This window comes from Centropristis striata, chromosome 2, assembly GCF_030273125.1.
Source record: "Centropristis striata isolate RG_2023a ecotype Rhode Island chromosome 2, C.striata_1.0, whole genome shotgun sequence".
Lineage (NCBI taxonomy): Eukaryota > Metazoa > Chordata > Actinopteri > Perciformes > Serranidae > Centropristis > Centropristis striata.
In genome coordinates this window covers 30,089,710-30,104,087 of record NC_081518.1, presented here as the reverse complement: position 1 = coordinate 30,104,087, position 14,378 = coordinate 30,089,710, and the positions used below count along the sequence as shown (strand labels likewise).

The 14,378-nt window shown below is 38.2% G+C and overlaps 1 protein-coding gene across 4 annotated transcripts in view; it reads right to left on the bottom strand.

Annotated features, from left to right (window-relative positions):
- kifc3 (kinesin family member C3) overlaps positions 1-14,378 on the bottom strand; it is a 69,076-nt gene that overhangs the window by 38,883 nt on the left and 15,815 nt on the right. For 2 of the 4 annotated variants that reach the window (XM_059348658.1, XM_059348665.1), the window contains exon 1: positions 12,876-13,199. The exons of 1 other annotated variant lie outside the window; for it this stretch is intronic. In XM_059348658.1, coding sequence (XP_059204641.1) covers positions 12,876-13,184 — 309 coding nt within the window. In that variant the 5' untranslated portion in view covers positions 13,185-13,199. Of the gene's footprint in view, positions 1-6,298; positions 6,415-12,875; positions 13,200-14,378 lie in introns of those variants that run through there. One more of the 4 variants, XM_059348683.1, reaches the window with a different exon arrangement.

The following is a 14,378-nucleotide window of genomic DNA, read 5'->3' as shown; positions in this document are numbered from 1 at the left end:
TGCATTCTACCAAAGACTCCAGCAGGGGGCGCTGATGGCTGCAGAAGCATATGGGTCGACTCATTTCAATACAAAATGGAGAAAACTTCTCACTTGATTTATTACCTCAGAAATGTTTATGACAACACTATGGTCTCAATCGCTAGTAAAAAATCTTCAAGACAATTTGATGTTAATGGCCCCATTTAGAAGAAAATAGAAGATAAAGAATCATATGATTTGGGGCATGGCTTCCTTTGATTGACAGGTCACTAACAAGGCGAGCCGTCATCAGGAGAGAAGCAAAACAATGCGATATGACGACGAATAACGATATGAAAACAAACACTGAGCCACTGGGTTTAATGTGTCCAATACTTCAGTCAGAACTACAGACACTCTGCTGCTAACTAGTACTAGTACTTTCATAATTTATTGTTTTAATGATTAAAATCAAGTAATGGCACATCAGAGTGTAAACGCATGTCTCCAACAAACTGAAGACAAATAATAATGTATAAATCTGTTCCAACAACCTGCAGGATTCACAACAAATATTCTACACACACACACACACACACACACACACACACACACACACACACACACACACACACACACACACACACACACACACACACACACACACACACACACACACACACACACACACACACACACACACACACACACACACACACACACACACACACACACACACACACACACACACACACACACACACACACACACACACACACACACACACACACACACACACACACACACACACACACACACACACACACACACACACACACACAGAGAGAACGGCTGGATTAAAGCTTTAAGGAGTAAGATGCTGCCACACTTACACACACACTTACAGTATATGGAAGTTTATTAATGTTGACAGCTGCTGATGTTACTGTGCACACTGCAGAGCTCAGGTTAACCACAGAGAGAGAGAGAGACAGAGAGAGAGAGAGAGAGACACAGAGAGAGAGAGACAGAGTTTCCATGCAGCAGCAGTAAATCTCAGTACTTGATATTTTGCTGCTGCAGTAACGATGAAGTCACAGTTTCCTGCTGTGATCGCAGCACGCAGCCATCTGCTGCCGTCTGACACCTCCAGACTGCACACACACACCGAACACACACTTTACTACCACACGGGGTCGGAGCAACATGGCGCCCCCTGCTGGTCGAAGCTTCATATCCCTGTCGTCTCTCTGCAGCCTGTAGTTAAGGAGGATTTCACACGTTCACTGTGTTGTTTCTTGTTGATGTGCAGCATGAAGACGTTACACTTGTCCCAGCTTTGTTTCTGTTTTTTTCCTGGTAATTTAGACTTTTTGTCTGGTAATTTTGACTTTTTTTCTGGTAATTTTGACTTTTTTTCTGGCAATTTTGACTTTTTTCTTGTAATTTTGACATGTTTCTTAGTTTGTAGCTGGATGTTTGCAGTGTGTGTTCAGTCTGAGTGGCTGCAGCAGCAGTTTACTTTGTGTCACGTTATTCAATGTCATTAACAGCATTAAGTCTGAAGGATTGTGAAGTGACCTCATTGTTTGTTGTTAAAGTGTTTTATCTCCATGTTATCAAAGATTCACATGTAAATGTACAGACAGAATGAGCCTGTTGTGTGTAGCAGCAGATCCATTGTTTAGTAGAGGAGGAGAAAAAAAATCGATAAACTATACTGCCCTACAAGGCCTAACTGCAGTAAATATATTTCGGTCGAAATTGAGTTATAAGTAAAAATGAACTTCTTTATGTCTGTTTTATCATGTGACAAAGTTTTAGATTTCAATTTTGCTTTATTTCAGAGAAATAATAATGTAATAATTGCAGTAACTACAAAATCCAACTCAAAAGTAAAGCTAAGCTTTGACTGTGATGCAGTGTAGCCTTGTATTTCTTCATTGTGTTGAATAGTGAAGACAAGAATAATATAAATTATAAGTGTATTTGACAGGGAAATTATTATCTAGATAGTGATATAGTAAAAAAGTGAGATAAAAATTAAAACAAACTCCGTTTGTGCATTACTATAAGAACCTTTTACAGCAAAACCAGAGTGCAGTAATTACATTCTTGGGGTTAACGGTCAAATAAAACCATGATTTTTTTAGCATAAAAATGACATCAATACATTTAGAAATAAGTGTCATATCACTTACCTACCTATAAAAATCGTTAAAAAACTCTAAAGCAGTTTTTCTCAGTTTTATCATTTGTGTAGTTACTGCAATTAGACTTTGTAGGACAGTATAGGATCACAATATTTTGCGTGATGATATTAGATCGATTGATTGCCGCCAAGTAATGATATTTAGCGTTCCGACCCGTCAGTATTTTCAGCGTTTTAATTTTTCCGGAGGCCGTAGCGGCTCACTTTTAGGAGATCCTGGTATCATATGAAACTAGAAGATGTCAGGAATCTATTAGGCACCTCTACCTTCAGTGGCTTGCAAAAGTATTCATCCACCTTGGATGTTTCACCCTTTTGTTGCTTTTACACATGAAATCATGGTCGATATAATTTGGCCTTTTTCAAAAAGAATTTGCAAACAACCCCTCTTTAATATGAAAGTGAAAACAGATTTTTACAAAATAGTATCAATTAATTAGCAATATATAAGGTAAAATAAATGATTGCATAAGTATTCATCCCAGTATTCATCCCCTTTACAGTAACTGAGGTAATTCTACAGAGTTCCAGCTATTTGATGCAGCAGTGTCACAGTTAGTGAAGTGGAAATCACTTAAGTGCAGTTGATGTGTGTCAATTGATTATAGTATAAAAACATCTGTGTCCGGGAGGTCCAGTCTCTGGTTCATCACTATTCCTGCTACACTTGCAACATGAAGAAAAAAAAACACTCCTAGCAACTCAGAGAAAATTGAAAAGTATAAGTCAAGAGATTCAAATTTTAGAAAGCTGCTTTTCTTACAGTAAAACTTTAGATTTAATGTAAAAATATTATATAAAAGTAAAATAAAAAGGCCCCCCCCCCCCCCCAAAAAAAAAAAAAAAAACAACAACCTTTAACCTGACTAACTAACAATATAATATATTTACATATATATATTTGCACAACTTCCAGCCACAATATCCTGATAAGCTGGTGCCTATAGATTCCTTAGATCTGATAGTATCAGATGATACCAGGATCTACACGATGTTCATAAAGTGAGCCCACTACGGGGGAAAAAAACAGCAAAATATTGACTGACCATCTGAATGCGAATATGGATACTTGGCGGCTATCAATCGATATAATATTGACACGCAAAATATGGCGACACTATGCTGCATCGATATTTCCACCTCTAAAAGACAGAATAAATCAGTTCGGTTACACCTTCAGTCTCACATCACCACTAATGTTTCCTTTGTTTTGGGATTCAGGCCAGTAGACCTTGATTACATGCAAGTATAACCTTTGCATGATTCTTTAGATTTCAGCTGAAATCTGCAGAAGAACAAATCATTCTGTAAAACCACGTGCCTTAAATTATTATAATTATTATTATTATTATTATTATTATTATGGTGAAGTAGCTTTTTTTAAAAAACTAATCTCCAAAATCTCTTCACAATAAAATACAGACGATAAAAGAGAGCAGCTCAGCGTCTCTGCTGCTCTAAACTGGGTCAAACCATCAGTGTGTGTGTGTGTGTGAGACTCTGAGCACATGCAGACTGACAAAAACACTCCACCACATACACACATCTTCAGCTGCTCCACTTCAGAGACAGATTTTTACTCGTCGGTGTAAATGGATCATAAAAACATCATTTGGACTCAAACCTCTGGAGGTTTATGTTATTAATAACTGATTAAAAACAGGAAGACTGAAAAACGCATCAGGAGAGAAATCCTTCTCTGATTACAGCTAGAAATATGTGATAAAGATGTTTAATATTGTGATGATTCCTGCTCTGAGCGCCACCAGAGTTCTCATAGCCTTTCTTCGGGGCAGACACTTAAATCAGCTAAATAAAAAGACAAAAAATTTCCAAAGAACCAGCTGCTGATGAACGTCACCAAAACTAAATGCAGACATAAATGAACCCTCACCAGAAACAAAGCTGACACAGACTGACCCTTCAAAACAAAAGCAGTGCTAAGCTCACTTTTACGCTCTTCTCCTCACTCCTCCTCTTCCTCCTACGGCTCTCTCGCTGATTCATAACGACTCCTCATCCATATAGTCAAAAGAACTAAGGTTCTGTGATTACCTGCCTGGCCCTGAAGCCTCATGGTGTTCTATGGGGGCTGATCATTAAAACAGCAACACAAAAGGGAAAAAAAAAAACAACCACTGATTGTTAGAAAACTCTGACTTCAGGAAGAAATCAGGGACTGACCGTACAAGAAACAACACGTGTTTGAATCTTTGGTTAACTGCAAATTAATCTGACCAACCCAGCCGGCAGAGTCCTCAGGGCCGCTCCTAAACATTGAAATCAGCAAAATAAAAAGACAAAAAACCAGAACAATCACTGGTATATTTGTCTGACCAACAGCAAGAATCTGATTGCAGTGCTGCAGGTGAGTTGCAACTGTTTAACAACAAAACCAGCATCAGGAGCTGCAGAAACATTTACATTTAAACAGTGATGTAAAGTAACTAAGTACATTTACTCAAGTTCTGTACTTAAGTCAAGTACCTCAAAATTGTACTTAAGTATTTCCATTTTATGTAACTTTATACTTCTACTCCACTACATTTTGAGGCAAATATTTTACTGCACTACATTTATCTGACAGCTTGAGTTACTTTTCAGGCCGATAAAAAAAAAAAATTACACTTAAAAATACAAAAATACATTTAAAGTGATTCTACTTTAAATAACAGTATATTAAGTAGTTAAAATGATCCCTATCTTGATGAAATGAAATGCTGCTTACATAAATGCATCATCATAATAATACAATAATATATTTGGAATATATTAAACAATCTGAGTGGATCCATTCTGCATAACAAGTACTTTTTTACATTACATTACATGTCATTTAGCAGGCTTTTATCCAAAGCGACTTACAATAAGTGCATTCAACCTGAAGGTACTAGACATAGGCCACTTTTGATACTCTAAGTACATTTTGCTGATAATTTTATACTTTTACTTCAGTAGGTTTTGAATGCAGGACTTTTACTTGTAGTGGAGTAATTTCACAGTGTGATATTAGTACTTTTACTTCAGTAAGAGATCTCAATACTTATTTCACCACTGCATTTAAACAATTAAAAGCAAGATGAAATCATAATAAAAAAACTCCAACAGGTGCTGTGACAGGAGGAGACTCTGCTGCCTGCTGACAACCAGAACATTAAATCAGTTCAATAAAAAGACACAAATATCCCAAAAGAACCAGCTGCAGATGGACTCACTGATGCCAAATGCAGATATATTCGTCCCATCACCGACCAACAGAGTGAGAAACGAATTTTAGTCACAGGACAAACAGAATTCAAAATAAAAGCAGTGCTGATCTCACACTGACTCTCTGGTGTCGTTACGCCTCCTCTGATGATTCTGAACGACTGTAACCCTCTAAACGTCCTGCAGGATTTAACTTCAGATATTCTGCAGCTTCGTCGTGACGTCACAGTCACGTGACTCTGCAGAGCCTCGACCAGCTGCAGGTTCATTTCACCTGGTTAACCCCGAAACTACCAGCAGGAGCTGCACGAATATTTACATTAAAATATTAAAAACAGCATGAAATTGTAATGAATAAAATGTCTCCAGCACGTGCTCTGACAGCAGGAGAGACGCTGCTGCCTGATGATGGAGAGACGGTGAGGTTAACCTGTTTGGATCCTCTCCTCCTCCTCCTCCTCCTCCCTCTCCTTCTAACTCTCACTCTCCTTCTCCTCCTCTCCTCCTGTCTGTCCTTCACCTGCAGCTCTCTGGACGAGGCCTGAGCAGACCTCCAGCCAGCAGCGTCTCTTCTACAGCACCGTGACGTTATTAAAGCAACAGAAAGCCTCCGTGGCGGCAGAGAAGCTGCAGCAGACAGGAGACAGACGTACATGTGGAGGACAAGCAGACAGACAAAAGGAGGATTATGAGGATGAGCGAGGCGAGCGGGGACGTCCTCATGGGACCGAAAACATAAAATATAAAAAGCTTTGAGCCGCCGACTGAACACACGACACACATCCAGCTCAGAGCCTCGAACGTCTGCATCAGGTTACAGCCGAGCTCCGAGCTGTCCGACATGTCTGTCCCTCCGTCCCTCCACCTCTCCGTCCCTCCATCGTCCCTCTTTGTGTCCCTCCCTGCGTCCGTCCTTACCTCTCTCCCTGCGGCCTCGAAGTCCACATCATCGCTGCATCCTGCTCCTCGCTGCAGCTCCACACACACACACAGACAGCAGGATCAGTGTGAACGCCACCCGCCGACCCCCTCCACACACACACACATACACACACACACACACACACACAGCTTCCTCCCTCTCTGTTCCCCTAGCAACAGCACAGCAGCATCACCCCTCCTCTGGCCCCGCCCCCTCCTCCTCCTCCCGCTGGATAAATATTTCAGCCTCCAGTGAAGCGAGACGAGAGGCTCCTCCCCCACTGAAAGATTCAACAGCTCCTCGTGTGTGTGTGTGTGTGACGATAAAAACAAGACAAACGGCAGCAGCTCAAGCTGTTAAGGTTATTATTGTTGTCTATTATTTTCTCAAAATATGATTTTGTCCATTAAATGTTCAGAGTTAATGTTATAATCCTGGCTGTACTTTTATATATTTTAGTTATTTCATTTATTCTGGTTAAGACTAAGATTTCCTTTATTAGAACCACAACGGGGAAGTTTCTGGAGGTACAGCAGAAAAAAACAAATAGTAAACAGCAGTATAAACTAGAAATATAAGAAGGTATAAGTAAAAAATATAAAAAGTATTAACAATTTTCAATTTAAACAAGTAGAATGATAAAAAAAACCATTAACAATTTAAACAAAAATACAATAATTTGATAAAAGAATTTATTATTATTATATTATCAATAATAATAATAATAATTAATAGTAATAAAATTGGAATATAATTCCTCTATAATAAGAAAACAATGTCATTGTACAACATTGGACAATAAAATTAAGTAGCAATCTGCATTCAAACAAACAGAAATATACAAAATTAAAATATATATAATAAATTAAAAGAAAAAAATATATGTTTGCTGTGACCTATAAAAACAGTAAAAGCTGATTTTTTTATTGTATATAATTTAGGCTTTTTGTTTTATATTAAATGTTTAGAGTTTAGTCCTTATATATAAATTAATATATTTGTATTTGATTGTGTGGCAGCACTTGTGTTGCTTATTGTGAATCTAGTATGCCAGCTATCCATCCTCTGAATGCTCTAGGTCTCTAGTCTGTGGTTGTAAAGTTTCATGAGGCTGTGATTATCCTGGAGGTCACAGCAGCTCATTTTATAGATTGAGCTCAAGTTTGACTCACCAACATCTTCACACATGAAGAACATTGGGCTCATTGAATCCACAAGAGTCTCAGCTTTCCAGTCAGACCCGATTTATGCAGCTCACAGACTCTTTAGGGACCCCATGATGCACAAAGATTCACACACAAGAGGACACAATAACACATTTTACTCCCTTTCTCCTGGAACGTTATTGTGTTTGGTACTGATGAATTAGAGGACCCAGAATGGAGCCCTGCAGAACTCCGCATGTCATTTTTGCTTGTTATCTTCATGAGAAAACCTGTATGATTTCTTTAAAGATATTTTTTTGGCATTTTTGCTTTATTGAAAGTGATAGATAGAAATGGGGAGATAGAGGGGAGGACATGCGGCAAAGGGACCTCAGGCCACATTCGAACCCGGGTCCGCCGCAGGAAGGACTCAGCCTTAATGGTACGCGCTCTACCAGTATTTCTACCACAAACTACATTTCATTTGCCAACAGTGGTCACCGCTGCACCACAGGAACTCGCCTCATCCAATAACAATCATTTCACACAAAGTCTTCGGGAATGACCACACTGGGAATGTTCAGCTGGAGTTTACAGCGAGCAAACAAACAACCTGAAGAGCAAAACAGCGAGGAGCATCTGTGGAACCTGTACAGCAAATACAGCTGTGTAGAAAATAACGTCAGTGAAATAAAAAACAGCATAAATTGTAAATAAAGCAACGTAGGTCTGTTCAGGGAGGAGGTGGATGAATCAAACACACCCAGCTTTTGATAAAGCATGTCACGTCTAAAAACAGCCCAAAGATTTAATAAAGTATCAGATGAAACAGAGAAAAGCAGGCAGGGTTCACACACAGATTTGTAACTTGTTATCTCTCCTGATTTATGCAGCTGACAGACTGTTTAGGGACCCCAGGATGCACAAATACGCACATAAAAGAGGACAAAATAATGCATGAGAAAAACACTGTGGTTTTTGCCTTAAAAATTGCAGGTTATCAGCCTGATTTCATTCAGAGATCATGTGAAAATCACCATGAAACATCAAAAACTAGCCCAACTTTACACGTCATTTCAGCAATAACGTCCGACACGGTATCCTGACGCGCTGCTACCTATAGTCTTGCCTGGTGACAGGTTAAAGACTTTTCATGCAGCTCAAACTGAATAAAATAAGAGCTTCATATTGATATTATTTATTGTGATATTGTGCAGCAGTGTTCTGGTGCAGGACGAGAGATCAGCCATCACATTTACATCACCAGATGATGAATGTGTCATTATATAACAGCTGACCTGCTCTGACTCGACCCTCAGCAGCGTCTGACAGGATCTCAACATGTGACTCTGCAGAATAAATCACCTGCAGAGAACAAACCACTCTAAACTCTGCTGAGTCCAGTTAATTTACTGTTTAATTCATTTAAAATTAATTTAACTCCAGTTCCAATGTCTGAATACTATTAAGAATTAAAGATAATTTATTTTGCTGTAAATTTCATATGTTGAGTTTATGCATTTGTAGTTTGATCTGTATATTTGTCCCTGCCAGCAGCAGGTGGAGAAAGTTGTGGATTTTCTTAAAATAATAAAAAATGAACATTTTTAATAATAATAATTTATCTTTGTACGATGTTAATACCACAAGCACACCTTTCAGTCATGGAAAAAATGATTAGACCACCCTTGTTTTCTTGAGTTTCTTGTTCATTTAATGCCTGGTACAACTAAAGGTACATTTGTTTGGACAAATATAATGACAAAATAAGAGTTTAATTTAAGAGCTGATATCTAGACATTTTCCATGGTTTTCTTGATAATAACCAAAATCATAATTTTTTTCCATGACTGTAGACAAGGACAGCAGCCCTAGATATGTGGCTCAGATATTTTTATGCCTCACATCACCAGCATATTTATGGAGTCTAGAATCATTATAGTCATGAACATTTCTTTAAAACATCAAGTGCATGATGTTTTCAAAACAGACACATAATGAATAATCCATGTAACAATGCTTAAAAAAATGCATGTGTAGACTGACTATTTTACCTAAAAGCTTTAAAATCATGTGGATGCTACACTGAATGACAAGAAAGATGCCTATTTTATTCCAACTCTATGCCCTGAACCTCAGTTTTTGCACTATGGAAAAAAACAAGGGTGGTCTAATAATTTTTTCCATGACTGTATGTTGTTTTAGTCTCTGAAGACACGAGCAGCGAGACGAAGCTTCAGATCAGTCAGAAGTTCTGCAGAGTCTCGACTTGACAGGAAAGTTTAGAGAAAACGGCAACAAGCTGCTGCCGTTTGGTTTCATCAGTTTAACAGCAAGCAGCACAACGTGCAAAACAAAACTAAAAGTTTAATATTTATTGCTGTTAGTCAGAAACAGAAGCTGCTCCAGTGTTTCAAAAATGAAGGGAACAAATTAAGCTTTACTAACTAAATGTGCAAATGATTCAACAGACCAGAGGAAACTGAACCAAGAACAGAAAGAAACTCATCAAGTTTTGGCTCCTGAAAAATCTCAGTGTCTTTCAGCAGGATTCAACATTTTCCTACAAAACATGAACAACAAACAGCTCGATCAGCAGGTTCACGCAGGTAATAGATCCTACAGAATACAAAGGGAAACTAGATATAAAGGAGACGACAAACGACAAACAAGTCTTCAGTTTCCAGTCTGGACTGGAAACCGTCTCCACAACTGTTAAAGAAACAGAACTCATTCCATCTCTCTGTCACACTGGAACAGTTCGTGTTTATATGCAGTCATGCAGGGCCGGCTCTAGCTCATTTGGTGCCCTAGGCAAGATCCATTCGTGTTGAACAGATCCGCTTCCCACGGAGGGTGAAACTCCCATTTTTGTTTGCCAATGGTGCCAACCAGGCTATATATTACAACTGTCGGTCTATTTTTTTATTAACTTACAAGTAAATTTGCAAACAAGCACAGCTGGAAACCGCTAACAAAGTTAGAGACATGAAAGTGCAAACCCCGCGGAAAATGTGCTTAACTTTTGTGTCTTCACACAAAACAGCATTTTAAAAAAGATGATGTAATGTCATATTTATATGGGCATCAAAATTATTGTTTTGTTTTTTTTCTCCCTCGACGGTGACTGGCGGCACCCTTCCAGCAGATGGCGCTCTAAGCGACCGCCTATGTCACGTATGCCTAGAGCTGGCTCTGTAGTAATGCATTAAACTAGAAGTATATTATTTTCTGCAAAAAAGGGATGTCTAAAAACAAGATACAAACACTAAATCTGAGGGAAATTATCTTGCTGCATGGACAGATAATTTCACTTGACAAGATTTCTTGAATTAGGATTGTTAAATCCAGAAATAAGCATGTTAAACACTTAAAATAAGAAATTAAATCTTAAAACAAGACAAATTATCTAACACTTTTAAATCTCAGTTTTTTTTTATCTTGGTAAGAAACAAATAATTTGCAGTGCATGAGTTTGAAACATTTCCGTGATAAAAACATAAAAGTAGAAATGTTTCCTGCTGATTTTATGAATCTGCTTCATAAAAATGTTAATCTGCAGCATCTTTGTGTTGACGGTTAAACTGAGTCTGACCTGAACAGAGAGCCGACAGCCAATCAGAGCGCAGGATTCTACAGAGCATAAAATAATTCCACTTTTTATGAAGTTTAATGTTTAAAGTTTAGTGTCACATTTACAGTCAGATCTGATGATCTGACAACGTTCATTGTTCAACTGTGAATGCTTTGTTTGTTGTTTGTTTTTCTGTTCTCTCATGTTGTGGATGAAGAATTCAGATATTTTAGTCAGTTAAAATATTCTACATTTAAAAAGTCTGGAGTACATTTTTCCTTATTATCCTTTTGTATCTACTTATTTTTCACTCCATATACCCTTTTTTTCTTCTCTCATTTATTTATCTATTTCTCCCCTCATGTTTTGTGTGTTGATGTTTATTATGATGTACCTTATTACAAGTCCTATGTCAGGAAATAGTTAAAAATGTTTATGTTTGTAAAATGATTAAAATGCTAAAATAAAAAGTTAAAAAAACAAATAAATAAATAAAAAGTCTGCAGTAAATCAGAATAGAAGTAGAAAAATGTTCTTAAAGTATAAAAAGCAAAAGTACTGGATGGTGAAAATATAAGATTATTTTTTATTATATTATGCAAAATAAAATCTGTCGAGCTGACATGTTACCTGTCAGAGTGGATCACCTGACACTCAGCTGTCAGTTTGTGTTGCTAATGTGCTGCTAAGCCCCGCCTACTCTGTCTCTGATTGGCTGAGCCTGATGATCTTCTTCTCAGAATGCAAAAACCAAAAAACTGAAATTCTACCATATTTTGCTCTTCGAGGAGCTCATTGAGCCCCATTTCTGCTCGGTTACATACAGAATGAATGCATTTATTTCAAACACAGTACCCGTCTCTGCCCACAGACTCTCCTCACATACTGCACATGATGTTCAGTCACAGATCCACTTAGACAAAACTTTCTGACAACAAACACGTGTTGGTGGACAAGTAGTGATAATGAAGCTCTGCAGGTAGAAACAGTGACGCTGCTTTGATCTGCGAGCTCTTTAAACACATGGAGAGTTTTATATATCCTAAAAAATAAAGTTTCATCCTGTTTAATATCCTGTGGTCACTTTAACTGTCCACCTCTCTGCCGCAGTGATTCATGGTGGTTCTGCTCCGTTTTGTATGCAAGATTTTAGAAAATGTGCGAAAATACAAAGCAACTCAGAATAAACAGAAGCTGCGACAGAATATACAACAAGGTGGGATGGGACCTTTATCTGTGAGACGATACATGCACTGGTTCCTCTTCATTTATAAAGTCTTGATAGGCGACATGCCACCATACCTCAGCACTTATCCAACACGCTCTAGTGATCGCTTGATGCTCAATGTTCCCCGGACTAATACTGAATTCTGCTGTATCTACCTGGAACATCTTACAACATTCACTAAAACTCAACACAATTATAACTATGGGCCAGTTTAAAACTATGATAACCAATGACTCTGCCTTTCACTGCAACTGTTATATTTTCAAGTGTTTTGTCTGTGCCGTTTGTTCTTCATTGTGTTTTCTCGACATCATAAATGATTCCTCAAGAAATAAATAAAGGATAAATGAAAATTGAAGTGAAAATATAAATTGGAAATAAAGCCTGAAGATCCGTTTACTGCAGGAGGTGGATGAATCAAACACACCTGGCCTCCAACCAGCAGACTGATGATCTAACACTAACCTGCTCTTCTTAACTACGGCTGGTAGTTATGGAGCCGAAACACCACGAAGCAGTCCCATTTCGAAGCATTAATGTTTCTATCTTTCTATAAATTAATACTCCAGTAAAGTTCTCTGGTGTCTCTCCTCAGCTGAACCTGAACCTGATCTCCTTCTGCTCACCTGAACTTGCTTCTTGCTGTCAGGGACATTTCTCACGCCTCCTCTTCCTCCTCGCCGCCGCCTCCCCTCAGCCCTGACGCTCCTCAGTCCTCTTCGCTCCACTGCCTTCACCGAGTCCTCTCCTCCTCGTCCTCCTCCTCCCGTGGACCTGGAAGTCTCCTCAACCTGAGGGACTCGTCCATCCTGAGGACGTCTTCTCTGCCCTGCAGCCTCCGATCGCTCTCCGTCCTCTAGGCCGCGGCCTCGGCTGCTCCAGCTCTTCAGGAGGTTGTGGAGGGTCAGGACCGCTAGCGTGCACAGGACGTACATGACCTTGGTCCACAGGTCCTCTAGGAGACCGCTCAGACTGCAGGGGGGGTCAGCTCCATCCAGCCGGTCCGGTCCAAGAGAGATGAGTCAGTCCAGGAGAGACGGATGAAGTCGTTCAGGTACGAGTTGTTTACATGGTCCCTGGTGTAGATATGAGGTGGAGGACTCCGTGTCCGTCCGGTCCGTCTGCAGCTGAAGAACTGATCAGCTGTTTTTAATCCTGCTGCTGTGTTCAGTCTGAGTAATCCTCTCTCTCTCTCTCTCTCTCTGTTTATGTCTCACCTGGCTCACCTCTGTACTGAGTCCCGCCCCCTCACAGAGCTGATAGCTGGTGGACCTTGTAACCGGAGCAGCTTCTGAGTTTCAGTAACTCGACTCTCTGGGTCACTTTAACCCTCTCAAGTCATTAAACTAGGAAAATTGTTGTTCTGTTGGTAAAAGTTAATTTAGAATACCTCAAATTCTGACTTTTCAGTCAAAGTGCACATTTCACTGAGGACGCAATCCGTTTGGTGTCACACAGAGACAATAAAATAAATCTTATATCTATATTTAGACTTTTTTTTCCACAAAAAAAATCTAATTTAAAAATTTCACTTAAATATATTTTTGTTCCTGTAAAGGCAGTCAAACAGGCATTTTTTAAAAGTATATTATCTGAGCAATGATGTCATGAAAAACTATTAAAAAATTTTTTTGTCTTATGGATTTTTTTTAAATAAAAAAAAAAATCTGTAATAAAGTACGGAAAAAAATTAAGTAATTTAATTTGACTAAAAACTATTTCAGTGGAGAAATCTTTTGCTTAACATTTTTATTTTATAAAAAATACAATTAAAAATATAGGGAAATAATTTAAAAAATATATTTAGCTAGATTTAGATTTTAATCTGAATAAAAACACTTAAGAAAACTGTAAATAATATTCTAAGTGCAAGAAAAACAACTTTTTGGATTTTAGAAACAAGTTTAGATTTTTGTTTATTTTAATTAAGGAAAAAAAATTGCAAAAAGCAATTTTTAAGCTTCTAATAATTCTTAATTATGTTGTGTTTCAGATCAAATTAATTTAGTCTTTAAATTACAAACTGAGTGCAGACTTCAGAGGGTTAAAAACATATATTAATAATTCTATTAATATAATTATATATAAATAGTACTTTTAGCTTCAAGTTTGTCTGAATGTTTTGTCGT